This window comes from Triturus cristatus, chromosome 6 (assembly GCF_964204655.1).
Source record: "Triturus cristatus chromosome 6, aTriCri1.1, whole genome shotgun sequence".
Classification (NCBI taxonomy): domain Eukaryota; kingdom Metazoa; phylum Chordata; class Amphibia; order Caudata; family Salamandridae; genus Triturus; species Triturus cristatus.
Window position 1 is genome coordinate 191954144 of NC_140589.1, and position 16228 is coordinate 191970371.

General features: G+C 47.2%; 1 protein-coding gene across 1 annotated transcript in view; it reads left to right on the forward strand.

Annotated features, from left to right (window-relative positions):
* Positions 1 to 16228, forward strand: part of RHAG (Rh associated glycoprotein) — a 132955-nt gene that overhangs the window by 80545 nt on the left and 36182 nt on the right. Inside the window, exons 5-6 of the mRNA XM_085610494.1 lie at positions 528 to 694; positions 6433 to 6570. Coding sequence (XP_085466620.1) covers positions 528 to 694; positions 6433 to 6570 — 305 coding nt within the window. The remainder of the gene's footprint in view (positions 1 to 527; positions 695 to 6432; positions 6571 to 16228) is intronic.

The window sequence follows — 16228 nt, forward strand, 5'->3', positions numbered from 1 at the left end:
CAGTAAACCCAATAGACACAGCTGACTGAACTAAAACCCTGTTCCCTTCACAAGTGGTTACCTTTGCTTTGTCTGTCATTCGAGGGGCCTAATCCATCAGGCACACACAAATAAGAAAAATGACATTTCTCTAATACATCTTGATTGCACAGAGATATCGAAAGCACAGTGACAATTCAGGCTCCCCTTGCAGAGATGCAAACAGAGGCCATATTATGCAACATCTCTGGAGACTGCTCACCAGTCCCAGACTTCACAGACTGAAACATAGCCTAGGTGTCCAAACAAAAACCACAAAATAGGGGACACGTTTCCTCTTGACTCTGTACTGACCACGTGCCTTGTAATACATAACCATTGGATGTTGGTCTATTGAAGCTAGAGTTAGTCAAACATGGTGAAATGCTGTAAGAAAAGTTATATTCCTAATTTGTAAATGGTCATTAAAGCAATGTCCCGATTTAAAAAAAAATGTTTATACTAATATTGTAAAATGTTATAGTTCCACTGTTTGATTTGTAATATAGGTACCGTATTTCTGTGGATGTTCTGGCCCAGCTTCAATTCTGCAATTGCTGATGCGGGAATAGACCAACAGAGAGCCATTATCAACACCTACTTCTCCTTGGCGGCCTGCGTGCTCACGGCATATGCATTCTCCAGCCTGGTCGAACATAAGGGCAAACTGGATATGGTAAGGTGGCATTGTTTCTCTAAAGACATCCAAGCATTTGCAGGATGGCTGCATTAGGATGCATGTACCATTGACACATTTCATGTTGGAACATTGGTTGTTCACAAGCGTGAGGTCGGTTAATGCTCCACATATTCTGTGAAAGTGTCTGTGTAATTGTTCTGAAATAGTATTATGTCCACATAGTCCCCTTTTGGTATTCCTGTGTAAATTAAGACAAAACGAAAATGAGTAAAATCCAAAACCAAAATGGTAGTAGAAAGAGAAATCTGTGTTAAGTGTCTCAAGCATTAAGACTATGAAGACATAATAATAGCTATTTTTAAGCAATATTAGGAAAAGTGGGGGGCGCTAGAGGGCGCACAAGCAAGATGGCCGCACTTGCGTGAGGCTCTTGCAGTTCGGGACCGAACATCAACATAATCCTGCCCAAATACCCACATACCGTTAAGTTTGAAGCGGTGGCTGAAATCGGAGGACCCATACTGGCTGCATGAGTGCCAGCTGCTGCCATAGAGCCTGGGACAAAATAGAGACTGAGTCCCATCGCTGGAAAGCCTATCCAGACTGCGGCACAATAAGCAGAGCCGGCCCTAGGTGGATCGGCCCTCTGGCAGCTGTGGTGCAAGAAACAAGCCACAGAGCGGGAAGGCGCGGCTGCTCGACATGGCGGCCGGTGCTGAAAACGCAACCTGCAGACGCAGCACCTGTGAGCAGCAAACAGCCTGCAGGGAGGGGACGAGCCAATACCAGCGTGGCTGCCTGCTGCCAAAGACTGGGCCCAAGCTACATTGCGGGCAGGCCCAGAGCGGAATTGTCACCCTGCCATATGATACAATCCTCCCAAGGTGCGCTGTGAGAGGCGCTAGGCGAGGGGAGAGCCAGCTCTGCACAGCGTGCTACCTACAAAGAAGGAATAGGCAAAATCAAAGCGCGAGCCTAGCAAGATATAAACATGGCGCCCTTCAGGCAGAACTGACAGCGGAGGCGCAGCGGGAAGGCAGTCATACATGCACCAGCCACATCAGGATAGGCGTTGAAACCAGGGAACTAGCGGGGGCAAGACTGCGCATAGTGCCTTGCGACAGGGAGGAGAGGCGACACGGCCTCAGAAACCAGCTCAGCTACTGAAGACCGCCGAGAGGAGGAAAAATACTCACTGAAGGGAGGAAAAAGACGCACACGGACACAACGTCCCTATGTTCAGAAGGCACTGAGCATCCATGTGAGCATCTACCACTGTGCATGCACAGCAGCGGACTAAGACATTGCAACGGAGAGTGAGGGTTTCAAATGCCGCACCGCCCAAACAAAACCTACTGCTCATTTCCACCTTCCTTGCCACCACCTGCTGCTTGATTATTCGAGCTGGCCATTTATTTCTGGCAGCATTAAACATTGCATTTTGGGCAGGGTTGAAACGCTGAAAACCCTGAAAATTCTTCCTGGCTGTTTGTCTTACTTAGTATTTTAGCAATGCTTTTGTGCTACATAGATCATTTTTAAAGAAATGTTTACCTACTTTCAAACTTTAAAAACATAAATGAAATGGGAAATGAAAGAATGAAAAATGAGGTGAGAAATGCTGTGTGACCCCTTTAATTTATTTTTAAAATTAATATCAGCAATGAAAAAGAAGAGGGTGCCTACCTTTTCGGAAACGTTCAACAAAAGGAAGGAGAGTGAAAGGTGGGCAATTTTTAACGAGGTCCTACACATAGGCCCTAAGTAACTGTGTCAACAAGAGATGTGTAGTTCCTACAGGACAGGAAGTCGACAGGGAATAAAATATTCCAATTCAGACTTCAACCTAGTGAAAATAAGTGCACAAGGGAAGGGAATCCCTTCAGGGTGGAACTAAAACCCTCACACACCCAGCAAGCTAGGTGTCATGCTTCATCATCTGGGTTCTGCTCCTCGTCGGGTCGGCGGTGCAATACCCGACGGGCACCCATACAGGGGCTCTTTGTCGGAGATCTTTTGTTCCCTGCCGTATGGTGCATGCGTGTGAGGGCCCGGGAGTGTAGATGTAAGTGATTAAAAAGGTTGGTTAATCTGAATTTAAAGTTTATTGGCTCAGTCAACCACCTATTAAAAAGGGAAGTGAGTGGCGTAAAAGCTATATATGCTCACAACGGATGAGTGGCTAGCTACGCTCGACTCTTATGGTCAACATGTTTCGCGCGCATTGAGTCAGGAGGATCTCGTGGCGCTTCGTCAGGACCTATAATGAAGTGAAGTGTGCTCGAAAAAACTATCTACAGTGTGGTGAGAAAAACAAGGGTGAGAACAAATATGTTGGTCAACCCTTAATAGGCGCCCCTACCTTATGTATTGATTTAAGAGGGGGTCACCAATTTATGTTAAAAAGAGCTCCTCATCAGGTGCATGGCGCGTCCACAGGGGGAGAAACACATTCGTTCCTACACAGATATCCCCTGGAGGTTTTTCAACCTGCCCGCGTCGCCGAACCCGGAAGCTTCCGGGTTCGGCGACGCGGGCAGGTTGAATAACCTCCAGGGGATATCTGTGTAGGAACGAATGTGTTTCTCCCCCTGTGGACGCGCCATGCTCCTGATGAGGAGCTCTTTTTAACATAAATTGGTGACCCCCTCTTAAATCAATACATAAGGTAGGGGCGCCTATTAAGGGTTGACCAACATATTTGTTCTCACCCTTGTTTTTCTCACCACACTGTAGATAGTTTTTTCGAGCACACTTCACTTCATTATAGGTCCTGACGAAGCGCCACGAGATCCTCCTGACTCAATGCGCGCGAAACATGTTGACCATAAGAGTCGAGCGTAGCTAGCCACTCATCCGTTGTGAGCATATATAGCTTTTACGCCACTCACTTCCCTTTTTAATAGGTGGTTGACTGAGCCAATAAACTTTAAATTCAGATTAACCAACCTTTTTAATCACTTACATCTACACTCCCGGGCCCTCACACGCATGCACCATACGGCAGGGAACAAAAGATCTCCGACAAAGAGCCCCTGTATGGGTGCCCGTCGGGTATTGCACCGCCGACCCGACGAGGAGCAGAACCCAGATGATGAAGCATGACACCTAGCTTGCTGGGTGTGTGAGGGTTTTAGTTCCACCCTGAAGGGATTCCCTTCCCTTGTGCACTTATTTTCACTAGGTTGAAGTCTGAATTGGAATATTTTATTCCCTGTCGACTTCCTGTCCTGTAGGAACTACACATCTCTTGTTGACACAGTACCTTTTCGGAAACACAGTTTTCTGGCACGGGGACTACAACAGCAATAATAAAGGGGTCTATTAGGATGGCTGTCGGAAAATTACTCCGACCGCCATGGTAGCGGGAAAACACCGCACTTTAGGACCACGACATAACCGCCGGTCCAATTAGTATGCTCCGCAGTCGAAATCCGGCCGGGGCGGTACAATTGCGGCATTTAACATTGCGGCGGTTGCTGCTGCCAGCAGCACCACCGCGATGTCCAAAAAAGCATGTCCAGCATATCCCTGCACTGCGTGGCAGGCACTGCACAGTGCCTGCCACCTGGTAAAGGGACATGTAGGGGGGTACTATGGGGATCCCCCCTGTGCACCCACACACCCCCAAACACATTGGGGGCCCGCAATGGGCCCTCAGAGACATTCTCTGCATGCCTTTCCATTGCGATTCCACCGCCGAGGAAAGGCTGGCTATTGCCACCACCATGATCATGCCGGCAGAGCCTGACCCTGCACCGGCCCCATTTTACCGGTCCAGCTCCACCCAATAGGGAAGCGTGCAGACTGCTGCCGGCGGAAAAGTGGAGGGCGGAAAGTCTCACCACCGCGGTCGTCACCGCCATGCTAATGGAACCAGCGGTTTTCTGGGTTGCGATCGCAGGCGGATGACCACCACCAGCCCAGCGGCGGCCATCCGACTGCCATCCTAATAGACCCCAAAGTCAGCAGAATTCTCTGTCTGTGGGAATTTCTAATCCCTAACCAGCCTCTCTGACCTATGTTTTAGTAAAAATGTGGCAATGGCTTTGAGGTGGGGCAAATAGTGCACATAACTCATCACGCTAAATGTTACAATCATGGATGTAGCCTTGTAGGTTATAAAAGATGTAGGTTTATTAGGTTCAGACTGGGTTACAAGTAAATCAGATATAGCCCTACCAGGAGCAGCAACCTGCAGTCGACTTATCCAAACACAAACACTCTTAATGTTCCAACCATCCAATGACCCCCCTCACTGGCTCAGCAGCAGGGTCTCTATGGGGAGGATGCATAGTAACTAAGTCAAGTCACAACACTAAACAGGCTGGAATAATGCTGATAAGCAATCTATCAAATCTAAAATATGAAGAAAAAGTAGCTTGTGTTTGGTCAGACTGAGGTCTATCCTTTAGACACATATATTTCAACACAACACCAGTCGGAAGCCATGGCTCTTCCCTGTTAGTCTTCACAATGAGGAAACATTGAGTTCATGCAATATAAAAAGAGAAAGTCTTCCATCCTTTTAATTTAGATATTGCCACAGATATTGTTGCCTGACCATGGCAGTGGAGGAGTTATCCTCTCCCGATTGCTGGATGAGTTTCTGGACAAAAGTAACCACTTATTTGAGAAGTATTTGGAAGACTAAAGAATGTCAGTTAATTACATATAAGGATGGTACAGTAAATGGCACATGGGCTGAAGGTCTCACGAGGGAGGGGTGGGGACTAGGGAGATAACTTGAAGAAAGCAAGGTAAATACAAACTTTAGTACTGCTTTATTTGCATGTATTTAGCTTGAGTCTCGAGCCTGAGTCAAAAGTGATTAATGAATAATTGAAATAAATTGGAATACCGTAAAAAATATTACTCAAACATTGTGAAATATATCAATGTGTAAATTATTCATGGGCAAATTAACAGTTAAAGCAGGGGGAGATCAAGACAATAAAATAGATAAAAAGCTCAGAATGTTCATTCATTTTTTGCTAGAAGAAAGCAGTGCAGTTTCAAAAGTCTTCTAATTTGTTTAATGTTAGCAGTTCACATTCCTTTAATGTTGGATCATGTTGCCTTCTGCTTATGCATAGCACAGACTTGTCCATTATTAGCTGCGGTAAAATGCATTTCCCTGTCTTGTGTGGACCATATGTTTATGAATTGAAGCTTTTGTAATATTACCATCAATTCACAAAGCTCAACTGCTAATCCCTAGCTCAGTTACATGGTGACAGACCTTGAAGAGGATACCCGCCACCAATGCTATAGATTTGAGGTAAATATTTGAAGTCATAATGGGACTCCTTATACATCTTCGATAGATTATCCCTCTTTTGTCAGGCATTCTTCAACTCCACGCTATCTTGCCTACTGCTGGAAAAAAGCAGTTCAAAGAAAGTTCACATGCACAGCAAACTAAAAAGGAAATATTCAGTGATTGTTAACATTCCACACCACCATATACAGTAGATCCCTACTGCATCTTGGTCACTACACGTGAGTTGGTTGGATGGTTTCTGCTATACAGCTATGAAAAAGCCTTACAGACAGCATAAATTCATTAGGGTAGCAATATTTCTTCAAGAAAGAGCATGTATTGGAAAGAAAATTCATGTTTTTCTTTTGAATTTGTGAACTTCATTCGGTTGTAACCCACTGTTTATGGGCAAATTGGGATTACCATAAAATTTGTTATTTGCTTAATGCTTATACCATTGCATCACTCACATGTAATTCAACATATGCATACGCTTTTATGCTTCATTTAGGTCCATATCCAAAATGCCACTCTGGCAGGTGGTGTCGCAGTGGGAACCTGTGCCGACATGAATATTCACCCCTATGGAGCCATGACCATTGGTTTTATTGCAGGAATCGTCTCAACACTTGGATTTAAGTTTTTGACTGTGAGTATTTTAAGTAGAGAAAAAAAACTTTAAAAAGTTTCAGCCAAGCGTTCAGACTTGGATTGAAAGATGTCTCTATCTTTTTGTGTTTAAATGTTTGTAAATTTTCCCTTTCAGTGAGCCTGTCCTTGTCTGTATCCCTGCCCTATTTCAACCAAATAGTAATTTTAGTGCACTTGCAGGCACACCAGTTTAAATGCACGAGTTCCTTTCGAGGGCCCAATTTACATATAATGGGCACATTTCCAAATTTGCCCAAAGAAAACTGAGATTTGCAATCACACCATCTTGGATATGGGAATATTTATTAATTGACCACTTGTGGCCTGGAACAGTGTCCATGGGGCTTTTTCGGGCAACTCAGTATTGATTCCCTGTGGCCGCCTACGTCACTGCAAGCCGCACTGGGATTGGCCCCAGCATCGCGGGTTGCCTAGCAGTGAGGGGCTAGTCTGTTGCGGGTGCCGCGCGAAAGCCAGGAAGTGGAGTGCCCAGGCGATCAGCTGTTGCAGGAAGAGGAGATCGCGGACACAGGTAACGGCTCCGATCGGCTGACAGAGCAGATTTGTGTTACCGTTGGGAGCGGGGGAGTGCAAGTCTCCGGGAGAGCACTCTCGGCCTCCCACTTTCCGGTGAGAGAGAGGGGCAATATTCAAAGACCGCGTCCTTTGCTGAAATTGGCACGCGCTCGTGCTTTTAAAACCAGCGAGGTTAGCCTATTCCATGCCATGCCAGCGACCTTTTATTGATTGAAAGGGCAATACTGTAGCGTCGCGCTCTAGTCTTCACGTTTACGTGATGACGTAGAGCGCGGCGGCCATTTTGAGTGCTGATAGTAGGCGCCGAGCCCACGAACGCGTCGGACGTTCCCCGGCGCTCTCCCTCTAATGTTTAACGTTATAAATGAATAAACCTATACTTACCTGCAATCAAACTGTGTATGGGCTGTACTTTCAACACCAGAGCATCAACACTACAAATGGCGACGAGTGTGGGATTCATGAAGGAGAAGACCGAGGAGAGCACGAACAGAAGATACAGGTAGCCAGGTGCTCGGTAAGCATTGTGATCGACCCCACACAGGTACTACTAGAGGGAGAGCGCGGCAGAGGGGACGCCTGTGCCTTTAGCAACACACGCATGGCGGAACACACATCGCCCCCACAGAGAGCAAACCCCTAGCAACACCAGCAAGCGGTCCAGACCACGTGGCAGGGAGGAGCGGCACCACAGCCACAACCAGCACAGCAGCACACTACAACACAGGAAGTGCGGGCGCTGCGGTCACTCGAGGGCCATTGAAGCAGGGTGCGGTGCCACCCGGAACACAAGCATGTGGGCACAAGGAGAAAGCTGCCCTCAAGGCGCAAGACGGAAAAGGAAGGGGGAGGCCCTGGCAGAGCAGGCAGAGCAAGGCAGTGGCGGCGGAGCGGCGGCGCACCAGAGCCCCCCACGCCAGCAGAGACAAAGCGCGCCAGGCAGTCCAAGGGGAGAAGAAGAGTCATTAATGGGAAGTGCGGAAATGTGCGCCCAACCATCCTCACTCACGACGCCGATCCCCTTCCTACCCAAACCGGGAGAACCGTCGATGAAATGGGATGACTGGAGAGAATACTTTATGAACTATTTGGAAGCTCTGGAGGACGAGTCTGGAGAAGCATTCCCCAGCAAAAGGAGGAAGAGGATCTTGCTGCACAATCTGGGACCAGAAGGGATCAGAGTATTCAGAATAAAGTCCCCACGCCAAGGTAGGCGGCAGATGGCGACGTGTTCCAGCACGCGATAGACGACTTAAACAAGCACTACAGGCCCGCGATATGCACGTCCATAGACAGATATAACTTCCAACAACGGAAGCAAGCAGAAGGGGAGTCCATAGATGAATACGTAGCAGCGTTAAGGAAATTGGCAGTCACGTGTAAGTTCGGCACATTACATGATGAATTCATCAAGGACCAAATAGTCATGCACACCACCAACTCGACGATATAGGACAAATTATGGGTCAACGGAGAGGCGACACTTAAAGAGGTGATAGCCATGCTAAAAAAGGCGGAGCTATCGAAGAGATGTGCAGAAGCGGCGAAAAAAGAGACTGCCCCTAGGCCCATGGTGAATAAAGTCACTGAAGCAGAACCACCGGAGAGAGGCAAGGGGGCAACGGGGGACACAAGGACACAGACCAAATGGACGCCCAGACCGGCTCCGGCGAGGAAACCGAGCTCCGAGGGCAAGAACATGTGCTACAGGTGCGGCAGTCTGTCACACCCCGCGCATGACAAGCGATGTCCGACCTTCAAAAGCCAAATGCATGTTCTGTGGGATAACAGGGCATTATGAGAAGGTATGTCGCCGCAAGCAAAAGAGAATAGCCGTCAAATATGTCGCACAAGAAGAGGAGGAAGAAGGAGAAAATGAAGTAGACGACAGTGTGCTGTGCATAGACGAACACGTGCTGGGCATCAATTGCAACCACTCAAAGAAACCACAATGTAACCTAGTGATTGGAGGTGTTCCAATACAGATGGTAGCTGATTCAGGATCCCCCTACATCATAATACAATGCAATGTGTGGGATGAACACTGCAAGAACCTCCTAGGTGACCATCTGGAGCCCCCAGACATTCGCCCAGTCACTTTCACAGGAGACCCTATCCCCATGGTGGGATACCGCCATCTGAAATTTGAATTCAAGGAACGACATGCCAGGTGCAAATTATATGTGGCAGAAAAGGGCCCATCGGTTCTAGGATGGATAGACCAAGGAGATCTAGGTATACAGTTGAACCCTGGTGGTATCACACAAGTCTTAATGACTAGCGATGCACAGCGGCCAGAAGCAGGAAAGCTGAAGGTAGAGTTTCCCAACGTGTTTGGAGGCAAAGTTGGCAAACTAACAAAATTCACACACAGGATCGAGCTCAAATCAGATGCCAAACCAGTGTGCCACAAAGTGAGGAACATCCCACTGGCAATCAGAGAACAGGTGCAACAAGAACTTTACAGACTGGAAGAAAACGGTATCATAGAACCGATAACGAGTGCCGAGTGGTTGGCTCCATTGGTAGTCGCCATGAAACCGAATGGAAAAATACGTCTATGTGTGGACCTGAGGGAGTTGAACAAAAACATCATAGTAGAACGGTTCCCCCTGCCCAGAATAGACGAGATGCTAGCAAAAGCCAAAGGAGTGAAGTGGTTCTCGACCATCGATCTCACGTCAGCTTACCACCAGATCGCACCTGCAGGAAGCTAACATCCTTCATAACTCCCTTCGGGTGCTATCAGTTTCGCAGGATGCTATTTAGACTGGCCTCGGCGGCAGCCGTATTTCAGAAACTTATGCATAAATTATTTCACAAAGTAGAAGGTGTATAGTACTTTCAAGATGACATCCTGGTGATGGGCATGGACAAAGCGGAGCATGATGCCAAGTTGTCCAAAGTTCTACAAGTCCTGAAACGCAACGGACTCATGGCAGAATGGGACTAGTGCCGGTTTGGTATGACGTCGGTCACGTACTTAGGGCATGTGATCAGTGACCAAGGCATCACACCCAAACAGTCCAACGTCTAAGCGATATGTGAAGCACCACCGACAAGGTCCAAGGAGGAAGTCAGGTCATTCCTAGGCATGGCCGAGTTCTATAGCAAATTCGTACAGCACTTCGCTATGAAGACACACCACTTGCGACAAGTTCTAAGAGACAAGACCAAATTCGAGTGGACTAAAGAAACACAAGAGGCGTTCCAAAGGATAAAGACGGACATCAGCACGGCCATGCCTCTGGGTGGATACGATCCGCAAGCCAGATCGGTATTGATGACAGACGCCAGCGAGCGGAGCCTGGGAGCAGTCCTAATGCAGGAGGTGAACTGTCCACCCTCAGCTTCTCTTCCCAATCACTGTCACCCATGGAACAGAAGTACAGTGTAATAGAAAAGGAAATGTTGGCAGGAGTCTGGGCCACGGAAAAGTTCCGCCAGTTCCTATGAGGCACGAGATTCAAGCTGAGAACAGACCAAAAGCCCCTGATCAAAGTCCTCACATTGTCAGGACATGCCACGGCGACACCCCGCATCGCGAAGATGATGTTGAAATTATTGGACTATAGATATGATGTGGAACACATCCCGGGGCAAAGGAACAAAGTAGCCGACTACCTCAGTCGAGCGTCAGCCATGGATGAAGCTCCAAGGATGTCCGAAGAGGAGGATACTAAAGTGGCGTTCATGAAAGATCACAAACGTGTGATCAGTGAACAAGAGTGGAAAGAAGCGTACGAAACCGACACAGACATAGAGGCAGTCAAGCAATGCATAATAAGGGGATGGCCGGAAAAAAGGCATATGGAGGCGGCACTCAGGAAATTCTTCGAAGTGAGAGAAGAGTTGTCAGTTTGTGACCAAGGGATCTTCCTGAGGAGAGGAGAGAAAGTAGTTCCCCCCAACAAGTTGATCCCACATCTTCTGGCTCTCATCCACGAGGGCCACCTGGGCATCATAAAGACTAAGATGAGGGCGAATCAGATGTACTGGTGGCCGGCGATAGATAACCACATAGAAAGGCACGTGCAAGAGTGTGGCCAATGCCAAAGAGCAGACAAGTCTCAGAGCCTGATGCGACCACCCCTAGGGAAGTTTGACAACCCAGAGAACCCATGGGAGGACCTATCAATAGACATCCTGGGTCCGATATTGGATGGCCAGGGAGTCCAGAAATATGTGTTAATACTGGTAGATCCGTACTCCAAGTGGCCGGAGGTGGACGTACAAGAAGACATGGACACGGACAAAATATTGAAGTTCCTAACGGCCGTTTTCCTTAGAGAAGGTATTCCACGCTCCCTCCTAAGTGACAATGGACCCCAATTTGTATCAGAGAAGTGGAACGCCTACATGGGAAGGAATGGCATTAAGGTCAAACACACATCGATATACCATCCGGCAGGAAACGGACTAGCCGAAAGGTTTAACCGAGTCATTATGGGGTCCGTACAGTCAGCGATTGGGACTGGAAAGGACTGGGAGAAGGAATTGAAGAGCATGTTGTGGGCGTATAGGATTACACCAACCAGCACGGGGTACAGCCCCTTCCAGATCCTAAGGGGTAGAGACCCCTTCACGAAAGACAATGTAGCCTGGAAGGAGCGCACCATCACGAGCAAGTGGTCCCCCGCCGTAGTGCACCACAATCTAGAAAAAGCACAGAGAATATACACAGAATACTACAACAAAAGAAGAAATGTCAAGGAGACGGAGCTAGAGAGAGGAGAATGGGTTTGAATCAAACTAGCCCAGTTAAGGAGGAAAGTGGACAGCAAATTCAGCGTACCATTGCAGGTGGAAGAAGTTTATAACCAGTCAGCCCTACTGAGCAATGGGAAGGTCTGGTCACAGGACAGGATGTCCAAGTGCAATAAGATCATGCAATGGAATGGAAGAGAAAGAGGACAAGTGATACCTCCCCGGACTCAAGGGACTGAAACTAACCCGGTGGACGCAACCACAGGCAGCCCCGGAGAAGGGGAAAGAGATGCAGAAGCAGAAGGGGGAAGTGAACTGGGTGCCTCGGAACTCTCGGAAATCTACAGTGGATCTCCCAACAGGGGAGTTCCCCCAAGTACTGAAGGTGGAGAAGTGAGAAGCTCCCAAGACGGTACAGAGCACACTCCAGGCATCCCGGTGAGACGCACCCGTACCGGAAGGACAGTGGTGAGACCGTCGAAGGTTAGAGACTTTGAGATGGGAGACGGAAGGGAGTATGCACGCAAGTAGAAGTATCTTTTAGAAAAATGTTATCCTTAAAGAAAGGAGATATGTAGCGTCGCGCTTTAGTCTTCACGTCTACGTGATGACGTAGAGCGTGGCAGCCATTTTGGGTTCCGATAGTAGGCGGCAAGCCCGCGAATGCGTCGGACATTCCCCGGCGCTCTCCCTCTAATGTTTAACGTTATAAATGAATAAACCTATACTTACCTGCAATCAAACTGTGTATGGGCTGTACTTCCAACCCCAGAGCATCAACACTACAAATACTTAAAGACAACGTCCTTGTGGTGATTAAGGTGCAGCAGGGGCCGTTAAGAGAATGACACCAGATGGTATTTAAAGAGCAACAAGGGGATTTTGCAAATACAGCGTCCTTTCGGTGACTGGCGCGTGACTGTGCATTGGCTAGGGTTTGAGGTCCTGACTCTGAAACGGAGCAGATAAGTGTAGCACATTCCGTGCTACGGAGGGGGCATTTGGTTGTCAAGGGCCCCACTTGCTTTCAGTTACTCCCTACGCCAAGGAGCATCAATGTTAAGGAGCGTCTCATTTGCATTTGCTGAGATAACTTTCCCCACACTCGCAACCAGGGCTCATTGCCATATTGAACCCACCAGTGTTTTTATTTTTACTAGAACTTTCCCCTATAAAAGAACATTGCTACAGTGAACCTCTTTATTGACAACCCCTTATAGGGGGAGAATCAATTTTCTTTGTATTTTTGTTTTATGCCGTTTTGACTCTGCCTAATCTATATAAAGTGATTTATATTTTTATAAATAACTTTTGTAGTGTACTTTTGTGGTGTTTCATTATATTACTGTGAGTGTTGGTATAAATACTTTACACATTGCCTTGGGGATAAGCCTGTCTGCTCGTGCCAAGCTACCAAGGGGGTGAGCAGGGCTTATCAACAGGGTGAATCCCCATTGCCCTGACTAGAGTGGTAGTTTCTGCCTGACTTTGGTGCAAGCCTTAGTCAACCAGAAATCCCATTTCTAACAATTAAGATACCTGGGTTTGTGTTAAACCAAGCTCCAACACAGTGACCTAAAAATTCTTACAAATAATGAGCTCAAACAGGGCTGTGTGGTGGACCCCTCCTGTTTAACCTTTACAAGCAAAACTGGGGGCCGCACTGCAAGGCTGGGCAGGGCTACAGTACGCAGATGACACAGTAGTAATGAACCATACTAGAGTGGGCCTTCAGAGAGCCCTGCATGCACTGGATCGCTTCAACCAGGACACCTATCTACTGGTGAGTCAGGGGAAGACCAAGGTAGTGGTATTTGGGAAACATCAGCACAAAAGGCAAACCCACTGGTGTCTGGGCGAACTGCAAATGGGAACAGTAAAAGCCTACAATTACCTTGGGGTCTGGCTCCCAGAAAGGGCCAACTCAAATATTCACCAAACACATCTTAACACCAAGGCCAATAATGTCATTCATCTATTAAGACAACTGAGCCAACATCTGCTAAGTCCATCAGCCGAGCCGGTACTGTCCATCCTAAAAGCAAAATTGCTACCTGCCATCTGGCTTTTCCTGGAGCGCTGGACAAGTTCTTAAATACAGCCCAAGCCAAAGCATACAAATCTGTGCTGCTCATCCCGCAGTCAGCAAGAAATTCAAGGCTGAGACTTAAGCTCGGCCTTGGGAGCCTGGCCCTGCCATGCTATGCCAGGGGGACCTGATAAAGCTATACCTTAGTATCCTGAGGGCACCAGCAGACTCACTCAGATACCAGCTGAGGTCAGTTTTCGAGGTGGAAGGTTCAGCCTGACACGCCAGCATGGGCCAGACCATAAACACCCTGAGGATAGAGGAAGCAAGTTTACAAATACCAGAATTTTCTTTTTCCCGGCTGGAAGAAAGCGGTGAAGAAACAGGTTCTAGAAACATTGTTCGCTCAAGACATCGAAAACCTCCTCCCTAGCTCGATCACAGAGCCATTGGATAAATCATGCATGTCAGGAAAAGCTCAACCCTATCTACCTGAGGCATTAATGATACAAGTCTGTAGGAAACTTCTCTACATGAGACTCATCCCTCTGCGCATCACTCATTTCAACCCAGCATGGGCAGGCAGAAAACATTGAGTGCTGGTTATGGGGCTCATTATGATGGCTTAACGGTGCTGGGCCCACCCGCCAGACGTGCGGCAGTCTCACCAGTGCAATTAGGATGCACCCGCCATACTGGCGGGCACATCCTGGCCTTGTAACATTGCGGACGGTGCTGCTGGCTGCAGCACCATCCGCAATGTCAAAAGAGCATGCACAGCATTTCCCTGCACCAAGTGGCAGGAACCACGCGGTGCCTGCCACTTGGTGCATAGAACTGCAGGGGGGTACCTCCAGTGCCCCCCCACACAGAGGGGGCCCCCAAAGCCAGTCTCCATCTGTCTTTTAAAAAGACATGCAGAAGGGCATACCATGCAGGCACCGCCGCAATGTTGCCTTGGTTCCGGGTTCCGCACGGTGGGCGGAAAAGGACCGCCTTGCAGAAACCTGGTGGATGGACTTTCCATCCGCTGCTGAACCATTGAGATTCCCACCGCCATCCTAATTTGATGGTGGGAGTTTTCAGTATGATGGCAGAAGGACCGCCACCGCCGGCCCGGCGGTGGTGGTCCTTCCGCCATCATAATGAGCCCCTATGTTCCTTATACAAAGAATGCTGGCTGTACCACCTGTGTTGTTGCCCTAAACTGAAATAGGAGCGTCAGTGCCTCCTTTGCCCGATACTTACGGCAAATAGAATAAGGACCCATAGAGAGGCTTCAGCCCTGTGCTTCGCTGAATCAACGACAAGATACCTAGCAAGACTGGGGAAATTCATGCACTCAATCAGGATTGCAAAGCGATTCCACTTCTGTGTCAGACTAACTGACCACTTCTCGTTATTGACATGCTACATTCTATAGTATGTTAGATGCAGTAGGATGGTCCCCTCCAGGCACTAAGGTGGATCATCTATGTATTCAAAACTTAAAGTTTATCTAACTAAACCAGACTTTAAATTCCCAGTATTTATTTGTTTTATTTGTTTTATTCAACATGCAATTAAAAGTAACTTTGAGAACCTGCACAAAGGAGCTAAGGGCCAAAGGTTGATTATAAGGACAAAGATATTGAAAGGAGGTGAAGGGGTAGGGGGGAATCTGTTTTAATAATATTTTAATATTGTTTTCTTTCTTTTCTGACTGTAATGATTTTAATTAATCTAACAGTCAATAAATTCATAATTAGCTATATATCTATATATATATATATATATATACATACATATATATATATATATGTGTGTATATTTATATATACACACACACATATATATGTATATATAAACATATTTAGAGTATTTCCGTAACAAAAAACAAAACTCTCTCTTTTTGTTCATCGCTATTGAACAGATTCTCTCAGAAAACAAATTCCTTTTTGTTGGTATTGTACTCCACCAATTTGGCCCTTTCCTTGTCATTTGACTTTACAGCTTTTCTCACCATTGAAAACCTGGAAAGGTTGACACTCTGAGTTTGCAATCTGCTCTATGTGAAAGAGAAAACTCTTTGACATGGCAAATGTCAAGAACTGGCTGTTCGAATTGCCCCAGCTCATGCAACACCGGGATACCCCCTGGGATAATTAGCGTGCTATACAAGTGCTTATTGATTCATTCATTAAAATGGAATGAGAATTAGCTGTTGTAGCCTTCAGTTAAACTATTGCAAGACCTTGAAGAAGGTCATGATTAGATGCATCAGCTAATGTTTTGTTCATAATGGATTATCTAATCTGAAAGACAAAATATATTGTTGCATATTGATATTGAAGTGACATTGAAGCTGTACTCTGAGATTCTGGTTCGAAAACCATGCCAGGTG